We start from the raw sequence: 20,032 nt of genomic DNA, 5'->3' as shown, positions 1-20,032 counted from the left end.
TGTGGGCACAGGGAGAGTCACAGGTGAAGAGTCCTAGGGCGCCAGGATTCCTGCCCCCCTCTTCAGAAGCCCACGCTCCAGTGCCAGGCAGCAGGTGGGGGGGGGGGAGGGGGGCTGCAGGGGGTCACTGCCTGGACCTGCTCGTCTGCGGGTGACAGCTGGGCACGGGTGACAGCTGGCCATGTAGGTCCCATCCCGCTCCCGTTCTGTCTGATCACTGTCACTGTCCACACGCCACGCGTGTCGTCGGCCCGTGTCTGCCCTCCTCTGTCTACGGACAAAGCAGATGTTCCTTCCGATGAGGCACTTCACACATCGCCTCCGTTCTTGTAATGCCCTCGGATTTTCTTGACAGTAGATGACCTGTCCTCCGGGCCTCCATCACTCGATGTGCTGCCAAAACGCCTTGAAGGGAAGTTCGGCTTCTCGCTCCTCTGTTGGAGGTCAGGGCCTTGGGGGCCAGGGTGGAGGTCCGATCCAGCTGGCAGCTCCTGTTCCTAGCGCAGCGCCTGGCTCCCCCGAGACGTTCACACAAAGATGGCTCCGTGACCCTGCCTGAGCCGCGACGGAGGTGACCAGGAGCCGCAGCGGGTGGCTGGGGAAGGTGTCCGGCGGCCAGCCAGCTGTGGCGGGGGGTGGTGTGGAGCGGTGGTGGGCGGCGTGGAGGGGCGCCGGGCGCCCGCGTCAGATCTCCTCCTCTTCGCTGGCCTTGCTCCAGCGGTGGCAGCAGTTGGCAGTGATGCCCAGGAGGAAGTTGGTGGCCACGGATGCGATGGAGACCACGAAACCCACAAAGGCGATGAAGAGGTAATCGTCCAGGGTCAGGGTCAGGTGGCAGGCCTTGAAGCTCTCCTCCGTGAGCGAGAAGAGGGGGGCGCCCTCGACTTCCGGGGGCCCTCGGCACTCAGCCAGCTGAGAGTCTGCAACACAGAGATGGGGGCGGGGCGGGGGTTGAGGCCCTGGAAGGGAGGGCGGGAGGGGAGAGCCCCCCACCCTGTCCAGGCGGAGCTGGGATTTTACTGAGTTACCTCTGCTGCCTCAAGTTTCACTGACCTTCTTTAGTGCCCTCAATAACCCTCAGGGCAAGGATTTTTGGACCTACTGAATATCTCTATAGAGGTGGCGATGACTGCTTGGAGACGTTAGTAATTTGCCTCAAGTCCAGTAGTCCCTGCTAGAGGCAGATCTGAGGCTTTGCAGGGATTTCAACATTATCCACCTCTCACAATAACCTTCCAACCGGTCTCCAGGCTTCCGCCCTTCAACCATCTCCACGCTGAGATGGTCCCTTTAAACGTGAAGCCCTACCTAGAGACTGTCAACCCGAGGGAAGTCTAAGTTAAACAGAGAAAGAAATATTATATGACATCGCAGAAACTGAAAAATGAAAAAACAACTTACAAATGAACTTACAAAACAGAAACAGACTCACAGACTTAGAGAATGAATTGATGGTGGCCCTGGGGGTGCACGGGGTGGGGAGGGATAGTTAGAGAACTTGAGAAAGTGTCAGTCGCTCAATCGTGTCCGACTCTTTGCAACCCCATGGACTGTAGCCCACCAGGTTTCTCTGCTCATGAGATTTTCACCCAGGCAAGAAAAGAGGCGTGGAGAAACCATTCCCTTCTCCAGGGGGATCTTCCCAGCCCAGGGATGGAACCCGGGTCTCCTAACATGCACAATATTGTACATCAAGTATACGTCAATATAAAGGAAAGAAAAACACGAGTGAAGCCTGCCAGGTCACTGTCTGCTTGAAACCCTCCCCGGCTTCTTCTTCCCACAAGGACCTGCCCCGTCCCTTCTCCTCTCCTCCTGGTTGGCTCTGCTCCATCCAAGTTCACTTCTGCCTTCACCCGAGCTCGTCCCCTTTCAGCATGAGGAGGCTTTGCATTCGTCCCCTCGTCCCCTCGGGAGGGGGTTCTTCCTGCCCCGATATCTGCATAGCTCTGTCCCTCACTTCCTCTGGGACTTTGCTCAAATATCAGCTTATCCGTGAGGGCTTCCTTGATGATTCTATATAAAGTAGCAACCCCGCTTCACCTTCCTCTGAGCATCCTCTATCTTAGCTGCTCTGCTTATTATTTTTATTTTTTCCAATGTACGAAGCCTGTATGTGGGTCAGGAAGCAACAGTTAGAACTGGACATGGAACAACAGACTGGTTCCAAATAGGAGAAGGAGTGCGTCAAGGCTGTATATTGTCATCCTGCTTAATTAACTTATATGCAGAGTACATCATGAGAAACACTGGGCTGGAAGAAGCACAAGCTGGAATCAAAATTGCCGGGAGAAATATCAATAACCTCAGATATGCAGATGACACCACCCTTATGGCAGAAAGTGAAGAGGAACTAAAAACCCTCTTGATGAAAGTGAAAGAAGAGAGTGAAAAAGTTGGCTTAAAGGTCAACATTCAGAAAACTAACATCATGGCATCCGGTCCCATCACTTCATGGGAAATAGATGGGGAAACAGTGGAAACAGTGTCAGACTTTATTTCTGGGGGCTCCAAAATCACTGCAGATGGTGACTGCAGCCATGAAATTAAAAGACGCTTACTCCTTGGAAGAAAAGTTATGACCAACCTAGATAGCATATTCAAAAGCAGAGACGTTACTTTGCCGACTAAGGTCCGTCTAGTCAAGGCTATGGTTTTTCCAGTGGTCATGTATGGATGTGAGAGTTGGACCGTGAAGAAAGCTGAGCGCCAAAGAATTGATGCTTTTGAAGTGTGGTGTTGGAGAAGACTCTTGAGAGTCCCTTGGACTGCAAGGACATCCAACCAGTCCATTCTGAAGGAGATCAGCCCTGGGATTTCTTTGGAAGGAATGATGCTGAAGCTGAAACTCCAGTACTTTGGCCACCTCATGCGAAGAGTTGACTCGTTGGAAAAGACTGATGCTGGGAGGGATTGGGGGCAGGAGGAGAAGGGGATGACAGAGGATGAGATGGTTGGATGGCATCACTGCCTCGATAGACGTGAGTCTGAGTGAACTCCGGGAGATGGTGATGGACAGGGAGGCCTGGCGTGCTGCGATTCATGGGGTTGCAAAGAGTCGGACACGACTGAGCGACTGAACTGAACTGGACTGAACTGATCACCATCGCCCAGTTTGGTACGTTTGCTCCCTTTGAATGTAAGGACTACTCCCTGTAGCACCCTTAGCATTAGAGCAGGGGCCTGTCCATGTGAATGTGCAAGCAACCTTTGTTCACTGAATCTGAGAACGAATGACTCTGTGCAGTCCAAAGCCGCGTGTCTTTTTATGACCCCATGTGACTCTTCCAGATACACAAGAGTGTAGGGTTGAGTATGAAATTACCAGCCTGGATTCAAATCCCCTCTTTCTCTCTCCTTGGGCTTCCTTGATGGTTCCATCCCTGGGTCGGGAAGATCCCCTGGAGAAGGAAATGGCAACCCACTCCAGTCTTCTTGCCTGGAGAATCCCATGGACAGAGGAGCCTGGAGGGCTATAGTCCCTGGGGTCGTAAAAGAGTCAGACATGACTTAGTGACTGAGCAACAACCTCCATCACGCATCTGCACGTGGTTGTGAGTGGTTCCACACTACTCTGCCTCGGAAGGGAGAGTGGCAGGTGGGTAGCAGTTTTGCCTTGAAGCCAGGTATTCCTTGCTCAGGGGATAGATACCAATCAAACGCTCACCCGGGCAAGTCTTTTTGCCTTTCTGGCTCTTATGAAGAGGGGTGATATGTAAGAAGTGGATCACTGAAGCTCAATGTCTAAGAGAGTCAATGCGAAGGAGCTTTTAAAGCTATTTGGTACATAAATGCTGGGTATTCATTCTGCAGTTTTTGGAGGAAAAGAATAAAATGCTGGACTGAAATCGACTCCCTTGAGAAGCGGATGAACATGATTCTGAGAAATGGATTCTTAGAAACGGAAAGTCAGGTTCAGAAGAAGGATGAACCTCCCCCCAGCCCCAGGGCTCAGGCGCCCCTGTAGGCTGTGTGCACAGTAGCCCAGACCCCGCGGCGGACAAGATGGTGCCTGGGGTTGACCATCAAGACATCATCCTCTTGGAACCGGAAGATGCTGAACCCCAAAGTCTCTTGCAGGCATGAGTGGGGTGGTGGCGGTCCATCGTGAGGCTGGGGGGTGTGGGAACCCTGAGGGCGATTGGCAGAGCCCTCAAGAGGGCAGCAGAGGAGCCTGCGGGCTGACAAAGCCCTGTGGTTAATTCAGGGACCAGCCTTGAACCTGATTTATATCCCAAGGGGGTCCTACAGCCCGGTGTGTGGGGATTTGTCCAAAATGGAGGGACAGTAATAGGAATCCCATCAAGAAAAGGGGAGGAGGAAGCAGAAAAACACCAAGTGAAGAGGACCACCTGGTCCTCCCTACACTAGCAAGTTCTTTGCCCCCAAAGATTATCCTAGAGATACGGGAAAAGCGTGTTCCGCCGAACACGGAGGGGGCGTTTCTGGCTGTGGCGCGCGGCCAGCCACGTGGCCTCCCTGGAGCGCGGTTCCCCGTTTGTACAGACACGAGGCTTCCTCGACGGGACCTGGGACCCCTCTCCCGCTCGCTGGGGCCCTGCGCTTCCCCCGAAATGCAGCGGAGACTTCGGGGCCCCCAGGACACAGGGAGCCCCTCCGTGAGGAGGAACCCAGCAGGACCTTTCTGTCCTTAGTGCCGCGCGCGCGCGCGAGAGGAAGGAGGCGCAGCCTGCAGAGGCTGGGTTAGGAGGGGGCGGCTCCAGGCCGCCGGCCGCCTCCCCCCACCATCACCCCGCCCCCGCCCCCCAGCTGGTCCCAGAGGACTTCCTCCCGCAGCTCCTCGGGAGCACGAGAACCCGGACCACAGCCCTCCCCCCCACCCAAACTAGTTCGATCCTGGGCTCCCCACCCGGTCCTCCTCCCCACCCCCCCACCTCATTCAGCCTCGCTCTTTCTGAACACGCTCTGCGCCCAGTTTCTGGGAGAGGCCCTAGGGGCGCCCCACCAACCCCGGGCTGGGGCTGCCATTCTGCTAGTAACAGGGATAGGGTGGTATCAGGGCTCCACCAGCCGACCGGTGTGGTTTAGGGTCCGGCAGGCCCCGGTCCACTCCCCATAGTGGCTGGCTCGGAAACTGCCGCGGAACAGGGTCTCATCTCAGACCTGAGCCCTCCACCCCAAGCCCAGACCTCGCGGAATTCGCAGAGGCCCTTCGGCCGGCCCGGAACTCAAGCCCCGACCCCTCCTGTTAGCCTAGAACCTGCCTCATCAGGATAGACGGCCAGACGGCCAGGGTTTGAATCCTGACTCCACCCTTAACAGCTGTGGGACCTTGGGCAAGTTTCCGAACCTCTCTGAGCCTTGGTTCCTTTGTGTGTGTGTCTCATCAGGGTTCTTGTGAGGATGTGATGAGCTGGGTATGAGGTGTTATTTGCTCAGTCGTGTCTGACTCTTTGCAGCCCCATGGATGGTAGCCCACCAGGCTCCCTCTGTCTATAGGATTCTTCAGGCCAGAATACGGGAGTGGGTAACTATTCCCTTCTCCAGGGGCTCTTCCTGACCCAGGGACCGAACTTGAGTCTCCAGCACTGCAGGTGGATTCTTTACCGTCTGAGCCACCAGGGGATGAGTTAAAACATAATATACTTAGAATAGGGCCTGGCGGATAGTAAGTACTAAACTAAATAGGGTGAGCCACTTCTGTTTCTTCTAGTAGCCGGCATACTTAGAGAGCAGTCTGGCAGAGTAGCACAGAGCTTCGCAATCACATAAACCTGGGTTTTCTCCACGGCTCTGCCACTTTTCACAAAAGCGTCTCTGGCCAAGTCTTTTCATTGTTCTAAATCTCAGTTTCTTCACCTGTAAAATGGGGCTAACAAGAGTGGGGTCCCAGGAGGTAACACCCTCCCAGTGTGGGGATCATGGTGCATGCTCCATCAACACTGTCAGTTACTAATGAGCTGCTCTGACTTTCTGTCTGTCTGTCGCTGTAGGTCATCAGTACCACGGGGGTGGGTGAGGGCGAGGTCTGTTTTACTAAGCAGGGTTCCCGGCACCGGGCACGCACAGCAGAGACTTGGGCATCCTCGACAGTGCGGAGGAGGCCAGCCCAGGTCCTGATCCTCCCTAGGCGGGGTCTCCAGCCCCTCCCTCTCCCGCGGAGCCTTTGCTCTCCGTGGGCAGCTCCCCGCCCCCGCACCGCCCCTCCCCCCTCCCCCCCCCCCCCCACCGCCGCCTTACCTGCGGTGCAACGCTGGATGCGGTTCCGCAGCCACTTGAGCAGGGGCTCCATGGTGCAGCCGCACACCCAGGGGTTGCCGCCGATCTGCAGGGTCACCAACCCGGGCAGGCCTTCGAGGGCCTCGAGGCTGAGGAAGGCCAGGCCCCCCGAAGCTGAGGTCGAGGTCCCGCAGCTGCGCCAGGCCCTGGAAGGCGCGTGGGTGCACCCGGCGCAGCCCCGGGTTGTGGCTGAGGTCGATGCGCAGGAGGCCATGCGCGGCCTGGAACATGCCGGCGGGCACGTGGCTGAGGTTGTTGTAGCTCAGGTCCAGGTGTGCCAGGCGCTTGGCGTGGAGGAAGAGGCCCGCGGGCAGCTCCACCAGGGAGTTGTTGCGTAGGCTGAGCACACGGAGCTCCCGGTAGCACGTCAGGTAGCCGGGCGGCACGGCGGCGATGCGGTTGTGCGCCAGGCTGAGGTTGCGCGTGTCCACGGGCAGCTCCGGGGGCACGGAGAAGAGCCGCTGGCCGCTGCAGTCCACCGCCTGGTTATGGCACGTGCATAGCACCGGGCAGCTGGCGCCGCCGTCCGAGGGCATCACCCCGGCCGCCACAAGGAGGGGCACCAGCAGCAGGGCGGGCCGCGGGGGCCTAGGCCAGGGCCGGTGGGCCGAGGCATCGCCCATCTTCGGCTGTGGGCAGCAGTGGTGCTGAGTGGGGCCCATCGGGACTGGGGCTCTGGCGGTGGAATCAAGAGTCAGCCGCTCAGAAGGGCAGCTGCTCCCTCGGGCGCCGGAGCCCTGGGAGGTGGGGCTCGGGGGCACTGGGGGTCATGGCTTAAGCCTCTCCCAGGGGCCTCTGGGCACCAGAGGGCTCCCTGGGTGAGCGCCACTGGAGGTCCCCTTTGGAGACTAAGGGGGGCTCGCCACCCAGCGGAGGTCCCCCAGCGTTGGAACAGATGATCAGAGCTCGAGAAAGGGAGGACACAGGGATGTGGAGGGACCAGCTGCCCGCGCGTCGGGGAAGGGCCCCTGGCGGCCTTTGGGGTCCTTCTCACCCATGACTGTTGGGTGCCCCCCGCCGTGGACCGTGTCTGAGAGCTGGGAGGGGCGTGGGGGACAGCAGGGGTGCCTCCCGGGGGGCCTGACAGGTCCTGGGACGCCGAAGCCCAGTCCCAGGTCTGGGCCGACGACGCGGCCAGGGCTGCTGCTGTGTCTCCTGCCCTCGGGGTCTCAGAGGCCGTTTCTCCCAGGGGCCCAGGGGGCTCGAGTCTGGGAGGGTCGCGGGGTGGCCGTCTTGGGGAGGGATCCCGGGGCGAAGGGGGTCTCCAGGGGCCTCTGCCGCCTCAGTCCGCGGGCTCAGTGTCTCCCGAGGACCCTGGAGAGGGGAGGACCCAGGCGAGCCGGGCTGTGGGCTGCTGTGGCGGGAGGAGGCGCAGGACTAGCGGGGCTCAGGCGACGGTCCCGGACGGTCCCGGCGGGCTCGGCGTTCAGCGGGCGGGGACAGACGCCCCTCTGCTGACAAGGAAGGCACTCAGGGGGCCGGCCGTGCCCCCCGGTTCCCCGTCCTCTGTCCCGGCTTCCCGCTGCCTCCCACTCCCGTCTCCTTGTTCTCTGCGTCCCGCCTCTGCGCGGTGGGCACCTCGCCCCACCGTCACACCGGGGTCGCCCGCTGCCTTCCCACCGGGCCTGCGGCCCTCCCGCGGCCCCCTCCCCGCCCAGGGCCCCGGGCTGCGCGCCTGCGTTTGCTGCGTCTCCTGGCCCCGCCCCCATCAGCAGCAAACGTCCCACCTTTGAACAACTCTCTAAGAAAAATGCACACACTCTCTGGCTGTTTGCACCCCCTTTCCACACTCAGCACTCACATCTCTCTCTCTCTCTCACACACACACACACACACAGACACACGCAGACACACAGACACACACACAGACACACACAAACACGCAGACACAGACACACACGCAGACACACACAGACACACACACAGACACACACACACAAACACGCAGACACAGACACACAAACACAGACACAGGCACACAGACACACACACACACAGAAACAGACACACACACAGACACACACTGACACACACTCAGTCACACACACATACACTGACACACAGACACAGTCACACACACAGACACACGCTCATACACAGACACACACACACAGACACGCACTCAGACACACGCTCACACAGTCACACACACACAGACATGCACTCATACACACACACGCTCAGACACAGTCACACACACACACTCATACACAGACACACGCTCACACACAGTCACACTCACACAGACACACACTCATACACAGACACACACACACACTCACACGCAAACGAGCGTTCTTCTCCTGGGCCTGCCGCATGTTTCGCCGTGGCCGCGCTCGCACCTCCTCAGTTTCCTCCTCCTGTACGCGCTCCTGCAGAGCCGCCACTATCTTGCACCCCGGTGCACCCCTAACCCAGCTCCCTTTCCCACGGACTCCCCGCTCCGCCCTCGGCCCCCAGCGGGCGCCCACACCCGCACCGGGCAGGCGGGAGGCCGAGCCGCGGACACGCCCGGCAGCCCTGCCCCGGCCCCCAGCCCCCGGCCCCTGGCCCGGCCCGTCCTGCCCGCCCGCCGTCCTCACGTGCCCTCCCCTCAGCCTCCGCCCGGCACTGCTCTCGTCTCACGCTTGCAGCCTCCATCCCACCCACTGGGAGATCACCCCCGCTCCCCGTAACCAGACCGCTTCTTTCGGAGCCCCAGCTCCCCTGCACCCCACACCCCGCGGGAGCCCACTTACTCGGGTCCGAGGACACAGCCATCCGCCTGCGGCAGACCCGGGCGCCCCTGCCTCATCCTGGCCTCCCCGCGCGCGGCTTCAGTAGGACAGACTGCCTCCCGGGCTGCTCCCCTCCCCCGGCGTCTCCTCCTCGCTGGCTCCGGGATCCTGGGGCGGCATCCTCCGGGGTTTCCAGCGCTGGGGTACCCCTGCTGCTCCCCTTCCTTTACTCAAAGGGCAACCGAGAGAGGCGGGCGGCTTGAAGAAAGTTCACGGAATTCGGGTGCTTCTCACCGAAACTCGGCGGTGCCGAGGCTGCTGGGGCTGGTGGCTGCCGCCAGGTCCTTCCCTCCCGCCTCCCTCCCTCTCTCTCTCTTCCCTCCCTGCTCCCTTTTTCGCTCCTTTTTTTTTTTTTCCTCGAGGGCCAGGTACTGACGTTTCACGGTCTCTTAGCAACAGCCTCCACATCTCTGAGCAACAGGAGAGCTGGCGATGGACCCCACCGAGGCGACAGAGCAGGGAAGGAGGCATCGCGGAATCCACACCCGCGGCTCCTAGTGATGCGACGAAGGGGACGAAGGGTTCCAGGGGGCAGACGCTCAGGCGGGGAGATGAGAGGGCGAGAGGACGGGGAGAGCCTGGAGCAGGGGCAAAGGCGTGGTCTGCAATCCGAGGCAGAGGAAGGGAAGCTTAAGGGCATCAGACCCTAACGGGAAAGGAGTAAGAGCTCCGGAATAGAGAAAGGAGGAGAGTGGGGGGTGGGGGACAAACCAGGGGAGGCAATAAAGACAGGAATGAAGACGGGACAAAAGAGAGAAGTGCGTGAGACCAGCTTGCTCCCTTGATGGGCTGTATCTATTCAGTCCATATACAGCATCTGTTTCCCTGGGTCTGAAGGTATTTTGGTCACTAGGTACCAGGTGACTAGACAGAATCAGAGCTTGTCAGGGATAATTGTAGGCGGTGGGAACTTTTCTGGTCGATTAACTGTCCCTCAGTCCTGACCTCACGAGCTTCGAGAGCCTCTGGGATGCAACGGGCTGACTCTCCTTTCCAGGTGCGGTGTACCTGGGGTTGTAGAGACAGACCTGTCTCTCGGGGACTGACAGTTGCCAGGAAAACCTTGTGGCTCTTGCTCTTTGTCCAGGCCCAGAGGCTTTGTTGTCCCCTTTGCATCGCTCCAAGCTTCCTGCTCTCTCTCACCCCAGACCAACTTCAGAAGAGGGTCAAGACTTCGCAACACTTCTTTTCTTGTTGACCCATGGAGCAAGTCTCCAGCTGCCCTGAATTTAAAAGAAAAGTTTGGCTGGTTGGTTTGGTCAAAGAGCCGCCTCATCTCTTCTTCTAGTTATTAGTTATTGGGCACTGGCTGTGGGCTGCTTCCCTGGGGGCTCGGCTGGTAAAGAGTCTGCCTGCAATGCAGGAGAGCCGGGTTTGGTCCCTTGGTGGGGAAGAGCCCCTGGAGAAGGGAATGGCAACCCACTCCAGTATTCTCCTGGAGAATCCCATGGACAGAGGAGCCTGGTGGGCTACAGTTCATGGGGTCGAAAAGAGTTGGACACGACTGAGTGACTAAGAACAACCACTGTCTGCTGGGCACTTGATTACACAGTGGGCAGATAGCCACTGGTAAGATAAATGTATGTTCTGCCCTTCTAAGGGCTAACTGAAAAATAAATAAAGACGGAGCTATTGCCAGCCCTGTCTGTCCACTCAGTTGATCTGAGGCTTCTTCTATTTCAGTAATTTCTTAGATCTCTAGGGGAAACTGAAATGGAATAGTAGAAAACAGGTATCAAGTCGGATAGATTTACAAAGTTCTCAAAATCACCATCTTTTCTACCATGAGCCTTTTTCCAATTGGAGGATAATTGCCGGTAAGGCAATTCTTGTGTTGGGCTCTGCCGTACAACAGTGCGAATCAGTCCTAATTATACACATACTCCCGCCCTTTGAGGTCTCCCGTCCTCATTTCACCCTTGGCGGTCATCACGCTGGGCCAGGCTGGGCTCTCTGTGTTATGCAGCAGCTTCCTGTTCGTCATCAGTTTTACGCATGATGGCATGAATGTCAATAACGCTTTCTCAACTAGTCCCGCCCACCCCTTAGCCCCTGTGTCCACGAGTCCGTCCTCTGTGTCTGCATCCCCGTTTTTCCTCTGTAAATAGGTCATCAGTTCTCTAGATTCCAAGCATATGCATCAATATACCGTATTTTGTTTTTCTCTTTCTGACTTACTTCGCTCTATGACAGGCTCTAGGTTCACCCACCTCGCTTCAACTGCCTCAAATCCATTCCTTTTCATGGCTGAGTAATACTCCATTGCCTGTATCGGACATGACTCTTTTCCTATGTGGCCCTAGATGGCCTCCTTCCCTTTTCACTGTCCTTTCTCATATTACGATCGCCTGGAACCTTCCTCGTTCTGCAGTGTCCGGTGCAGAGCAGCAGAGTCCCCACTGCACTGGTGTTCACACACTAAGTTGGCTGAGGAAAATACAATTTGCATCACCTTCCCTCCGCAAAGAAGGAATTTTCATTCAATTCACTTATGAACTTAGAAATTACATCTTTACCTTAGTGCACAAAACACAACGTGTGGAAACAAGTGGCCCAGTATAAACAAGTAAAGCAAAGGAGCAGAATACCTTATTAACGTTGAAAAAGGGTAGAAAACATAATTATCTCAAAGGAAGCTAAGAAACGTGATCAGTGTCTTTCAATATTTCATGTTGACTAAAGACATATTGGAGAAGGCAACGGCACCCACTCCAGTACTCTTGCCTGGAAAAATCCCATGGACGGAGGAGCCTGGTAGGCTGCAGTCCATGCGGTCGCTAAGAGTCAGACATGACTGAGTGACTTTACTTTCACTTTTCACTTTCATGCATTGAAGAAGGAAATGGCAACACTCCAGTGTTCTTGCCTGGAGAATCCCAGGGGCAGGGGAGCCTGGTGGGCTGCCGGCTATGGGGTCGCACAGAGTCGGACACGACTGAAGCGACTTAGCAGCAGCAGCAGCAAAGGCATATTAAAAACAAAAAAGGTTCTCTTCCGTTACATAATATGTTTATGTTTATAGTAGAACCAATAATATGACTGAAAGAAAATATTTGTGACAGTCTCCTTAAAAGATAGGATCTAGGCAAGAATGCTTGTCACCATTTGGAACTATAGCTTTCTGAGTTGTAAACGAGGAATAATTGGAACGGGACCTATTTCATGAGGTTGTTTTAGGTTCCATGGATGGTTATTAGCAAAGCACTTAGAGCAGTATACAGTAAGCATACAGATGTGTTTGTGTAATGAATAAAAAAAGCAAAATAAGAAAAACTGCAAAGTATAAGATTGGTGAACTAGTTATGTGGCAAGGAAAACAAATGACGCAGAAATGGGAAGTGAAGAAAGGAGAAAAATCACGTTTGCTGGTGCTTTGAATGTATTCTTGTGCAAGATAAGTCTCCAGACCTTTGGGAAAATCCCAACTCAGAAACATCCTCGCCTATGTCTTCTGTAAAAGTGAAGTTTAATGGGGATAATTATCTTTTAAATGATTTTTTTTAAACCATAGTCATTCTCTAAGTATTAAACCACTGTTTCCCAAACTGGTGTTTCATGGTACACTGTACACCATGAGAAAAATGTTTGTTCTCAGATAAGTTTGAGAAACATTGGGTTAAACAAAATGAAGCAAATTTATTTGTTGAGATTTTTCAGAGCTTTTAATGTGAAAATATTCACAGCGACTCAACAAGGGAAAGAGGGGGAGAGTGAAAGATGTATAATATCCAGCATTGCTCTAATGCTGGGTGGCTGGCTGCTCCCCTTAGCAGAATGAGTTTCTCTACACAGCAGCCTTGCAGTGGGAGGGACTCAATTTTGAACCCCAGTAAAATGATACATTATTACATATCATGGCCGTTCAGGGTCTCTTGCAATTTACTGATACCATGATGGTTCCATCATGAATACGGAAGATTTACTCTACTGGACAAACACACAGAAATTAATCTGAGGTATAGATATGAGTGAACTGAACAATTATTTTTATTACTCTTATGATTGCTTGACATTCATGTTAAATTTGTTGTAATAATGATAGAAAACCTTCAAACGCTTGAGAACAAATTTAATCTACCACAGAAGAATTTTGCTCAGGGAAAATTGTGAAACATTAGTAGAATGACAATACAGGAAGAAATAGAAAGCTAATCTCTCCAGTTGCTGAGAAAGCATAACGATAAGAAAGGTGACTCTGCTTTCTGCATTATAATAATTTAATGAAATATTTGGGAGAATCCGGTGAACTGGTCGTGAAAACCATGTGGGAGAAAAAGGGGTGGGAACTCACAGACGATGTTAGTGAAGACAATGATGCTGGGAAGTGCTTAAAAGTAACAGTGGTGGATTTACCTAACTGAAAAAAAAAAAGTTAAAAAATATATTGTGAGCTGAAAATCACTCAGTGGTATTACTCAGTACTTGTGCTTTGGGAAATGACCATGGGAATGACTATGCTTTGAGTAAGTGCCTCTCACTGTTAGAATACAGAAAATAAAAATGTGAAACAAAACCACACTGTTGAAAGGAGTCCCAGAGTAAGAAATGTTATTGAGATTTTTCAGCGTCATATTTCACTTTTATACCCTGAAAAAATTCCAAACGGTCCAAACTGCAACTGAGAAATAGTAAAAATATACACACAGGATGAGAACAGAGAAGCACATTTCTCCCGGATCTGGAGAGAAGATATCTTTCTGTGTGTTGCGGAAATGGAGAATGTCAGTGGCAAGACGGCTTTTGTCAAATATACAATATTGAGAGATGACAAGGTTTCACTGAGCAAAAAAAAAAAAAAAAAAAATTCTTAAAATAAAAATCAGAGAGAAAGGAAGGACACTCAGTGAAAAGCAGGCTTTAGATAAGTGATACGAAGTAATCCATGTGGGACTTCCCTGCTGGTCCAGTGGTTAAGGCTCCACACTTCCAATGCGGGGTGCAGGTTCGATCCCTGATCGGGGAACTAAGATCCCACATGCTTTGCAGTGTGGCCAAAATTTTTTTTAAAATGGAAATAATCCCTGCAATATATACACGTATATTTTTCATGCAAACTATACTAAGAAAGGTTACAAATAGAAGTCTTACAAACTGATATCACACATAGATCTCTAATGCAAATTCAGAAAAGAAAATGTTTATATTAATTATATCTAAATAAAAACCAAACAACCCCTAAAGCATTGTGGTAGGCAAGACTGGAGGATGAGCCTTATGGTAAGTAGAATAACAATTCCCATAGTTAGTCTAATCTCTGACGCCTGTGAATATGCTACCTTAAATGGCAAAAGGGACTTTAGGGATGCAATTAAATTAATAATCTCGAGATGAGAAGATGAGCTTGGATTCCCCAGGGAGGTCCAGTGTTACTTAAGATGGAAGCAGCAGGGTCAGAAAAGGAGATGTGATGATGGATGCAGAGCTGGAAGATGGTACCTGCTGGCTCTGCAGATGGAGGAAGGGGCAGTTAGTCAAGGGATGCAGGCAGACTCCGAAAGCTAGAAAAAGCAGGGAGACGGCCGTTCTCCCAGAGCCTCCAGATGGCCTGCAGCCCTGCTGACCCATTTCAGTCTTGTGACCTCGAGACCAGAAAGATGAGAAACATATGTTGTTTTAAGCCACTAAGTTTGTGGTAATTTGTTTCAGCAGCCAGAGGTAACTAATACAGCCCTGGAGATTCCTACATCCCCGCCACACCCCACACCCCCCGCCCTGTGTACGCAGGTCACCCCGTCCCTTGAGTTTCAGCAGAATCTGTGACTATGATAAGATATAGTTCCTGTGATGAGCCCAATTGTCAGTTGATTTTGTGTTAATTAAAAGGGAAATTATTTAAGATGGCGTTACCTAGCCAGGGGAACCCTTAAAAGGGCCTGGGCTCTTCCAGAATGGGTATTTGAGGAATACTCTCCGCTGCTAGCTCTAAGAATGGGGGAAAGGACCTAAGAGCTCTCTGGTTGCTGAGACTGATTCCTGGACAACTGCCAGCAAGAGAATGGCGACCTTGATTCTACAGCAGGAAGGACCTGCATTCTGCCCATGAGTTTAGAAGATGACCCACAGGTCTCGATGACAACGTAGCTGGCCAACATCCTGACTTCAGCTGTGTGAAATACCCAGGGTAGAGGACCCAGGTGTGTTGTGCCAGGATTTTAATACATTGTTATCAGCATAGAAGACTAATACAAACATCGTGTGGAAAAAGGAATTGTTTAGCTAGCACTTCAATGCGTGAAGAACAATCCCCCTTTTGTGCTAATATGTTCCATGAGTATCAATAAATAAATCTGCAACATTCAGTGAGTTTAGTATGGTCGGGGCGGGGGGGCAGGTACTTGGACTCTTCCTGAAGGCCCTGGGCATTGGCTCAGATCTGCTTAGGAAATTGCTGGTCTCTTTGATTCAGCAATTAGGAAGAAATTACTTCATGCAAAAAATTCATAGCAGGGATATTTATGATAATGAAACGTGGAGAAAATATGAGTGCCCAGCAACAGGAGGTGCCAAGCAAACATCATATTAATAGGAAGGAAATGCCATGGAGAACAGGATTAATTGTGGTACCCTGATGGGTAATACTGATGCTTGGGAAGCATGCAGAATTGTGCTAATTGAATGAAGCAGAGCAACAGTTAACTCGCAGCGACTCCACCAGCTCGTTGGCTGTGTGCCCTTAGGCTGCTTACTCATCCTCCTGGTGCTCCATTCGCTTATCTCTAAAATGGCCTTGATTTTAGTTTGTACCCGAAGCTTTGAAAGAGGCTGCCAGGAGATTTGAGAGAGGTGATATATGTGGAACCTGGCTTAGGAAACTGCTGGTCTCTTTGGTCTGGCAATTTTATTATTTTTTGGTTCTTCCTAAGACCTCCATGTTTTAGCCTTTACCACTACTATTAGTCACACTATATAAAATGGATTGAATGCCTTCTCTGCCTCACTCTTTAAAATCTCTTGATTCAACCTGGAGGCACTATTACTTTACATGTAATTAATATTACACGGGTGGAGGCTGTGTAACATAGTGGTTACATCAAGGGCTGTGGAGTAATAATAGCCATAAACTGGACCCAGAATTATTATAAGAATTAAATGACCTACGTTAAATGGTTCATAGTGCCTGACACACAGTCAGCTTTCAACAAACCTGAATTATTACTACTAAGTTGGCTTAAAGCTCAACACTCAGAAAAATAAGATCGTGGCATCTGGTCCCATCACTTCATGGCAAATAGATGGAGAAACTGTGGAAACAATGGCTGACTTTATTTTTGGGGGCTCCAAAATCACTGCAGATGGTGACTGTAGCCATGAAATTAAAAGACACTTACTCCTTGGAAGAAAGTTATGACCAACCTAGAAAGCATACTAAAAGGCCTGCTTTGCCAACAAAGGTCTGTCCAGTCAAGGCTATGGTTTTTCCAGTAGTCATGTATGGATGTGAGAGTTGGACTCTAAAGAAGGCTGAGTGCCAAAGAATTGATGGTTTTGAATTGTGGTATTGGAGAAGACTCTTGAGAGTCCCTTGGACTGCAAGGAGATCCAACCAGTCCATCCTAAAGGAGATCAATCCTGGGTGTTCATTGGAAGGACTGGTGTTGAAGCTGAAACTCCAATACTTTGGGCACCTGATGCCAAGAGCTGATTCATTGGAAAAGATCCTGATGCTGGGAAAGATTGAGGGCAGGAGGAGAAGGGGATGACAGAGGATGAGATGGTTGGATGGCATCACCGACTTAATGGACATGGGTTTGGGTGGACTCTGGGAGTTGGTGATGGACAGGGAGGCCTGGTGTGCTGCGGTCCAGGGGGTCACAGAGAGTCAGAAATGACTGAATGACTGAACTGAACCACTACCACTGTTATGTTGGGAGAGGGCTGGTGGGGGTGAGCAGGGAACCCACCTCAGACCACAGGACTGGCTGTTAGGCAACAACCCGAGCCCATCCTTTGAAGCATGAACCACTCACACTTCCTGTTTCTTGGCTCCTGGCTCCCTGGGCTGGTCCTTGAGTTGATCTTTGCTCCTTGCCTTGGTGATCTTCCACACCACCCTGCTGGAGTTGAAGGTTAACATCCTGCATTGTTCCTCGCCACTTCAGAGGTGTGTGCGTGTGCTCGTGTGTGTGTGTGTGCATGGATATGTGTGGGCGAGGGGCACAGGGGACCGAGAGGGTGGGTGTGCATACTTCGGAGACGTAGAGAGCAGAATCTCACAATTGACTGTCTCAAGACAAGGTGTGTTCATACAGTGTGATTGGCATCTGGCTTCTGTTCTCTGCCCTGTGCCTGCCCCCACCTTGGGGGGAGGGAAGTGCAGAGGGGAGGCAAGGACAGAGGGGATGAGGGGTGGGTGGGGGCGGGGTGGTGTGTTCCTTTTATCAGTCTGGATTCTGTTGGCCAGATCTTTCCTGGAATGATTGCTGCCGTCTTGCAAGTTCCAGGCAGCTACCAGACTCCGAATTGTTCCTGCTGATAGAAAACCTAGAGCTTTTCAAGTGTGTCTATCTGAAAAGTTAATTCTATTAATTTTATTATTTTACATTTTGGCCGCATGGCATGTGGGATCTTAGTTACCCCAGCAGGGATCAAACCCTTGCCGCTTGCATTGGAAGTGCAGAGATCGCCAGGAAAGTCCCTGAAAAGTTAATTTATTAAAGTGTGCTAGTAACTGCAACTCTCTGATTTCTTAAACTCTCTTCTCTCAGGAGTTCTCCATGTAACGGTATCTTTACCTGTCTGTTTCCATTGCTAGACTGTAAGCAACCTGTGGACAGGGGAAGAGCTTTGTTTATGTTTTTCACAAGTGTTTAGTATATAATAACCATGGGAACCACATGAGCCCTTGGAGCATGAATGTCTAAGAATGCAGCTCTTTACCACTGGCGGCAATGGCAAGAGAGAGAAATGGATGTAAAGGGTGAAATAACAGATCGGACTTGATACTTAAGGTCCAGCAGAGTAGGAGGAGAAGACAGTTGATGTGGTCGGTTTGAGATCCTGTTGAGAGAGGTCACATTTGCTGTGGTGGGAGAGATGCCGGGGGCCAGAGGAGAAGGTCTGGCTGCTTCTGAAGTTGGCCAGAGCTGGCCTGCATGGGGGCAGAAAGGACCCCATATACATCAGATAGCTACAATATCCTGTTTTATAGACAGGGTGACTGCAAGCCATCCACTTATTTGACGCCTTTGTTGGGTACCTACTGCATTCCAAACCCCGTTCTAGGAGCCGGGGTACCGCCGGGTTTGATCGGTGGGCGGCTTGCCCCTGCACAGCACATGGGGCCAGCACCCTGAGCGGTCAGCGTCTGTCACGGCTGCCGCTGCACGTGTTGACCGCCGCTGTTTAGCAGGGAACGAAGAAAAGTCCCCGACCCCTTGGTGCCGGCTTTCTGGCTGGAGAGAGTGAGTGCACTCACAAGCCAAACAGGGCATGGTGATGGTGCTGTGAAGAAAGCCAAATCAGAGTCCCGGGGCAGCAGTGAGGAATTTGCCTGAGATTGCAGAGCGAAAAGGAGGCAGAACTTGGGCTTGCCGGATCGGAAGGGAAACCCCCCGGTTTCTCTGTCCACACGGCCGCTGAGGAAGGGACCGTGGAAGCCGGTGGCTACGAGCATTTGTCTGCTCTGTGTGCTCAGTTGCTCCGTTGTGTCTGACTCTTCGCCACCCCATGGACTGTAGCCCGCTTCTCTGTCTAAGATTCTCCAGGCAAGGATACTGGAGTGGGTTGCCATTTCCTCCTCCGGGGTATCTTCCTGACCCAGGAATCGAACCCGTGTCTCCTGTGTCTCCTGCATTGCAGGCAGATTCTTTACCCGCTGAGTCATCAGGGAAGCCTATTAGTCCCGCCTAAAGGGGTTCAGAACGAGAGGCCTTATTGGCCATCAAATATTTATGGAGCCCCTACTGTGCACCAGGCAACACACTAAGCCCTGGAAACACGGCAGTCACGGAAACAGACAAGGTCTCTGCTTGGGGAGGTAGGGGCACAGGGCAAAGAAGAAGACTTTAAATAACTGTAAAGACACAAGTGCTTTGAAGGGACGCTACAGGGAGGTCCAGGGAGGTAAGAGCAGGGCCCTGTGCTGGCGTGGTGGTGGGCAGTGGGGGGAGACCTCTGCACATCAGCTAGATGAGATGGTGGGGGCCCCCCTTCTGTGCCCTGAGAGGCAGCGTTCTTTACAAGCTCACTGACTTCGGTTATTTGTTTTTGAGTTATAGGTATCAACTTTATTAGATAATCTCTTTTTTCTGCTTCTACAAGCTATTTATTGTTAACATTCTGCGGTGTCGTTTTACTCCTCAGATGCTTTTATAGCCCTTGCCTCTCTCAGGTGAGATAACGAACTTCACATTTGAAATACAGATTTTAATGAACTGAGAGACAACAATGAGGAGGATGTTATTGCTCCTGAGTCTGAATCTGAGTCAGGAGGGCAGTGAGATGCACACAGTGGGCTTATAAAAACTACTCCGCAGTAATGACAGCTCAAGGTGTCCAGCCGTTTATGACTTCTTTGATGGTGCACGATGGCACTGTTCTCGTCGTGACCTATAGAAAACGCTCTGCTTAGAAATTTCCTTTGACTTGATAGCTTACCCCTCTGTCTTCTCTGCGCTTCCCAGGTGGCTCAGTGATAAAGAATCCACCTGCCAATGCAGGAGACATGGGTTTGATCCCTGGTCTGGGAAGACCCCCTGGAGAAGGAAATGGCAACCCACTCCAGTGTTCTTGCCTAGAGAATCCCATGGACTGAGGAGCCTGGTGGGCTGCAGTCCATGGGGTTCCAAAGAATCGGACACGACTAAACAACAGCACTGTCTTCTCTAGCTCTGTAGAGACATGTGAAAAAAAAATCAATATAAAATCATTCATTTTGAAGATCATCCCCCCTGCCTGGCTGGTTCCCTACATATTCCTTCCTTTGGGAGTGTCTGCTGGCCCTGAGCCCGTCGCAGATCTCCCCCTTTCGTGATTCTGATACTGTCCAGATGCGCTTAGCAGGCTGGACTCCACAG

General features: G+C 52.4%; 1 protein-coding gene across 1 annotated transcript; it reads right to left on the bottom strand.

Annotated features, from left to right (window-relative positions):
* Positions 1 to 639: 639 nt before the first annotated feature.
* On the bottom strand, positions 640 to 6,902 carry LRRC55 (leucine rich repeat containing 55). The gene is given in 3 exon segments (XM_052653265.1): positions 640 to 920; positions 6,202 to 6,349; positions 6,351 to 6,902. Coding segments are annotated over 3 exon segments (936 nt in total). The 3' UTR covers positions 640 to 684.
* Between the last annotated feature and the right edge of the window lie 13,130 nt (positions 6,903 to 20,032).

This window comes from Budorcas taxicolor, chromosome 15 (genome assembly GCF_023091745.1).
Source record: "Budorcas taxicolor isolate Tak-1 chromosome 15, Takin1.1, whole genome shotgun sequence".
NCBI classification, from domain to species: Eukaryota; Metazoa; Chordata; class Mammalia; order Artiodactyla; family Bovidae; genus Budorcas; species Budorcas taxicolor.
The sequence above is the reverse complement of the archived record's forward strand: the minus strand, read 5'-3'. Positions and strand labels throughout refer to the sequence as shown.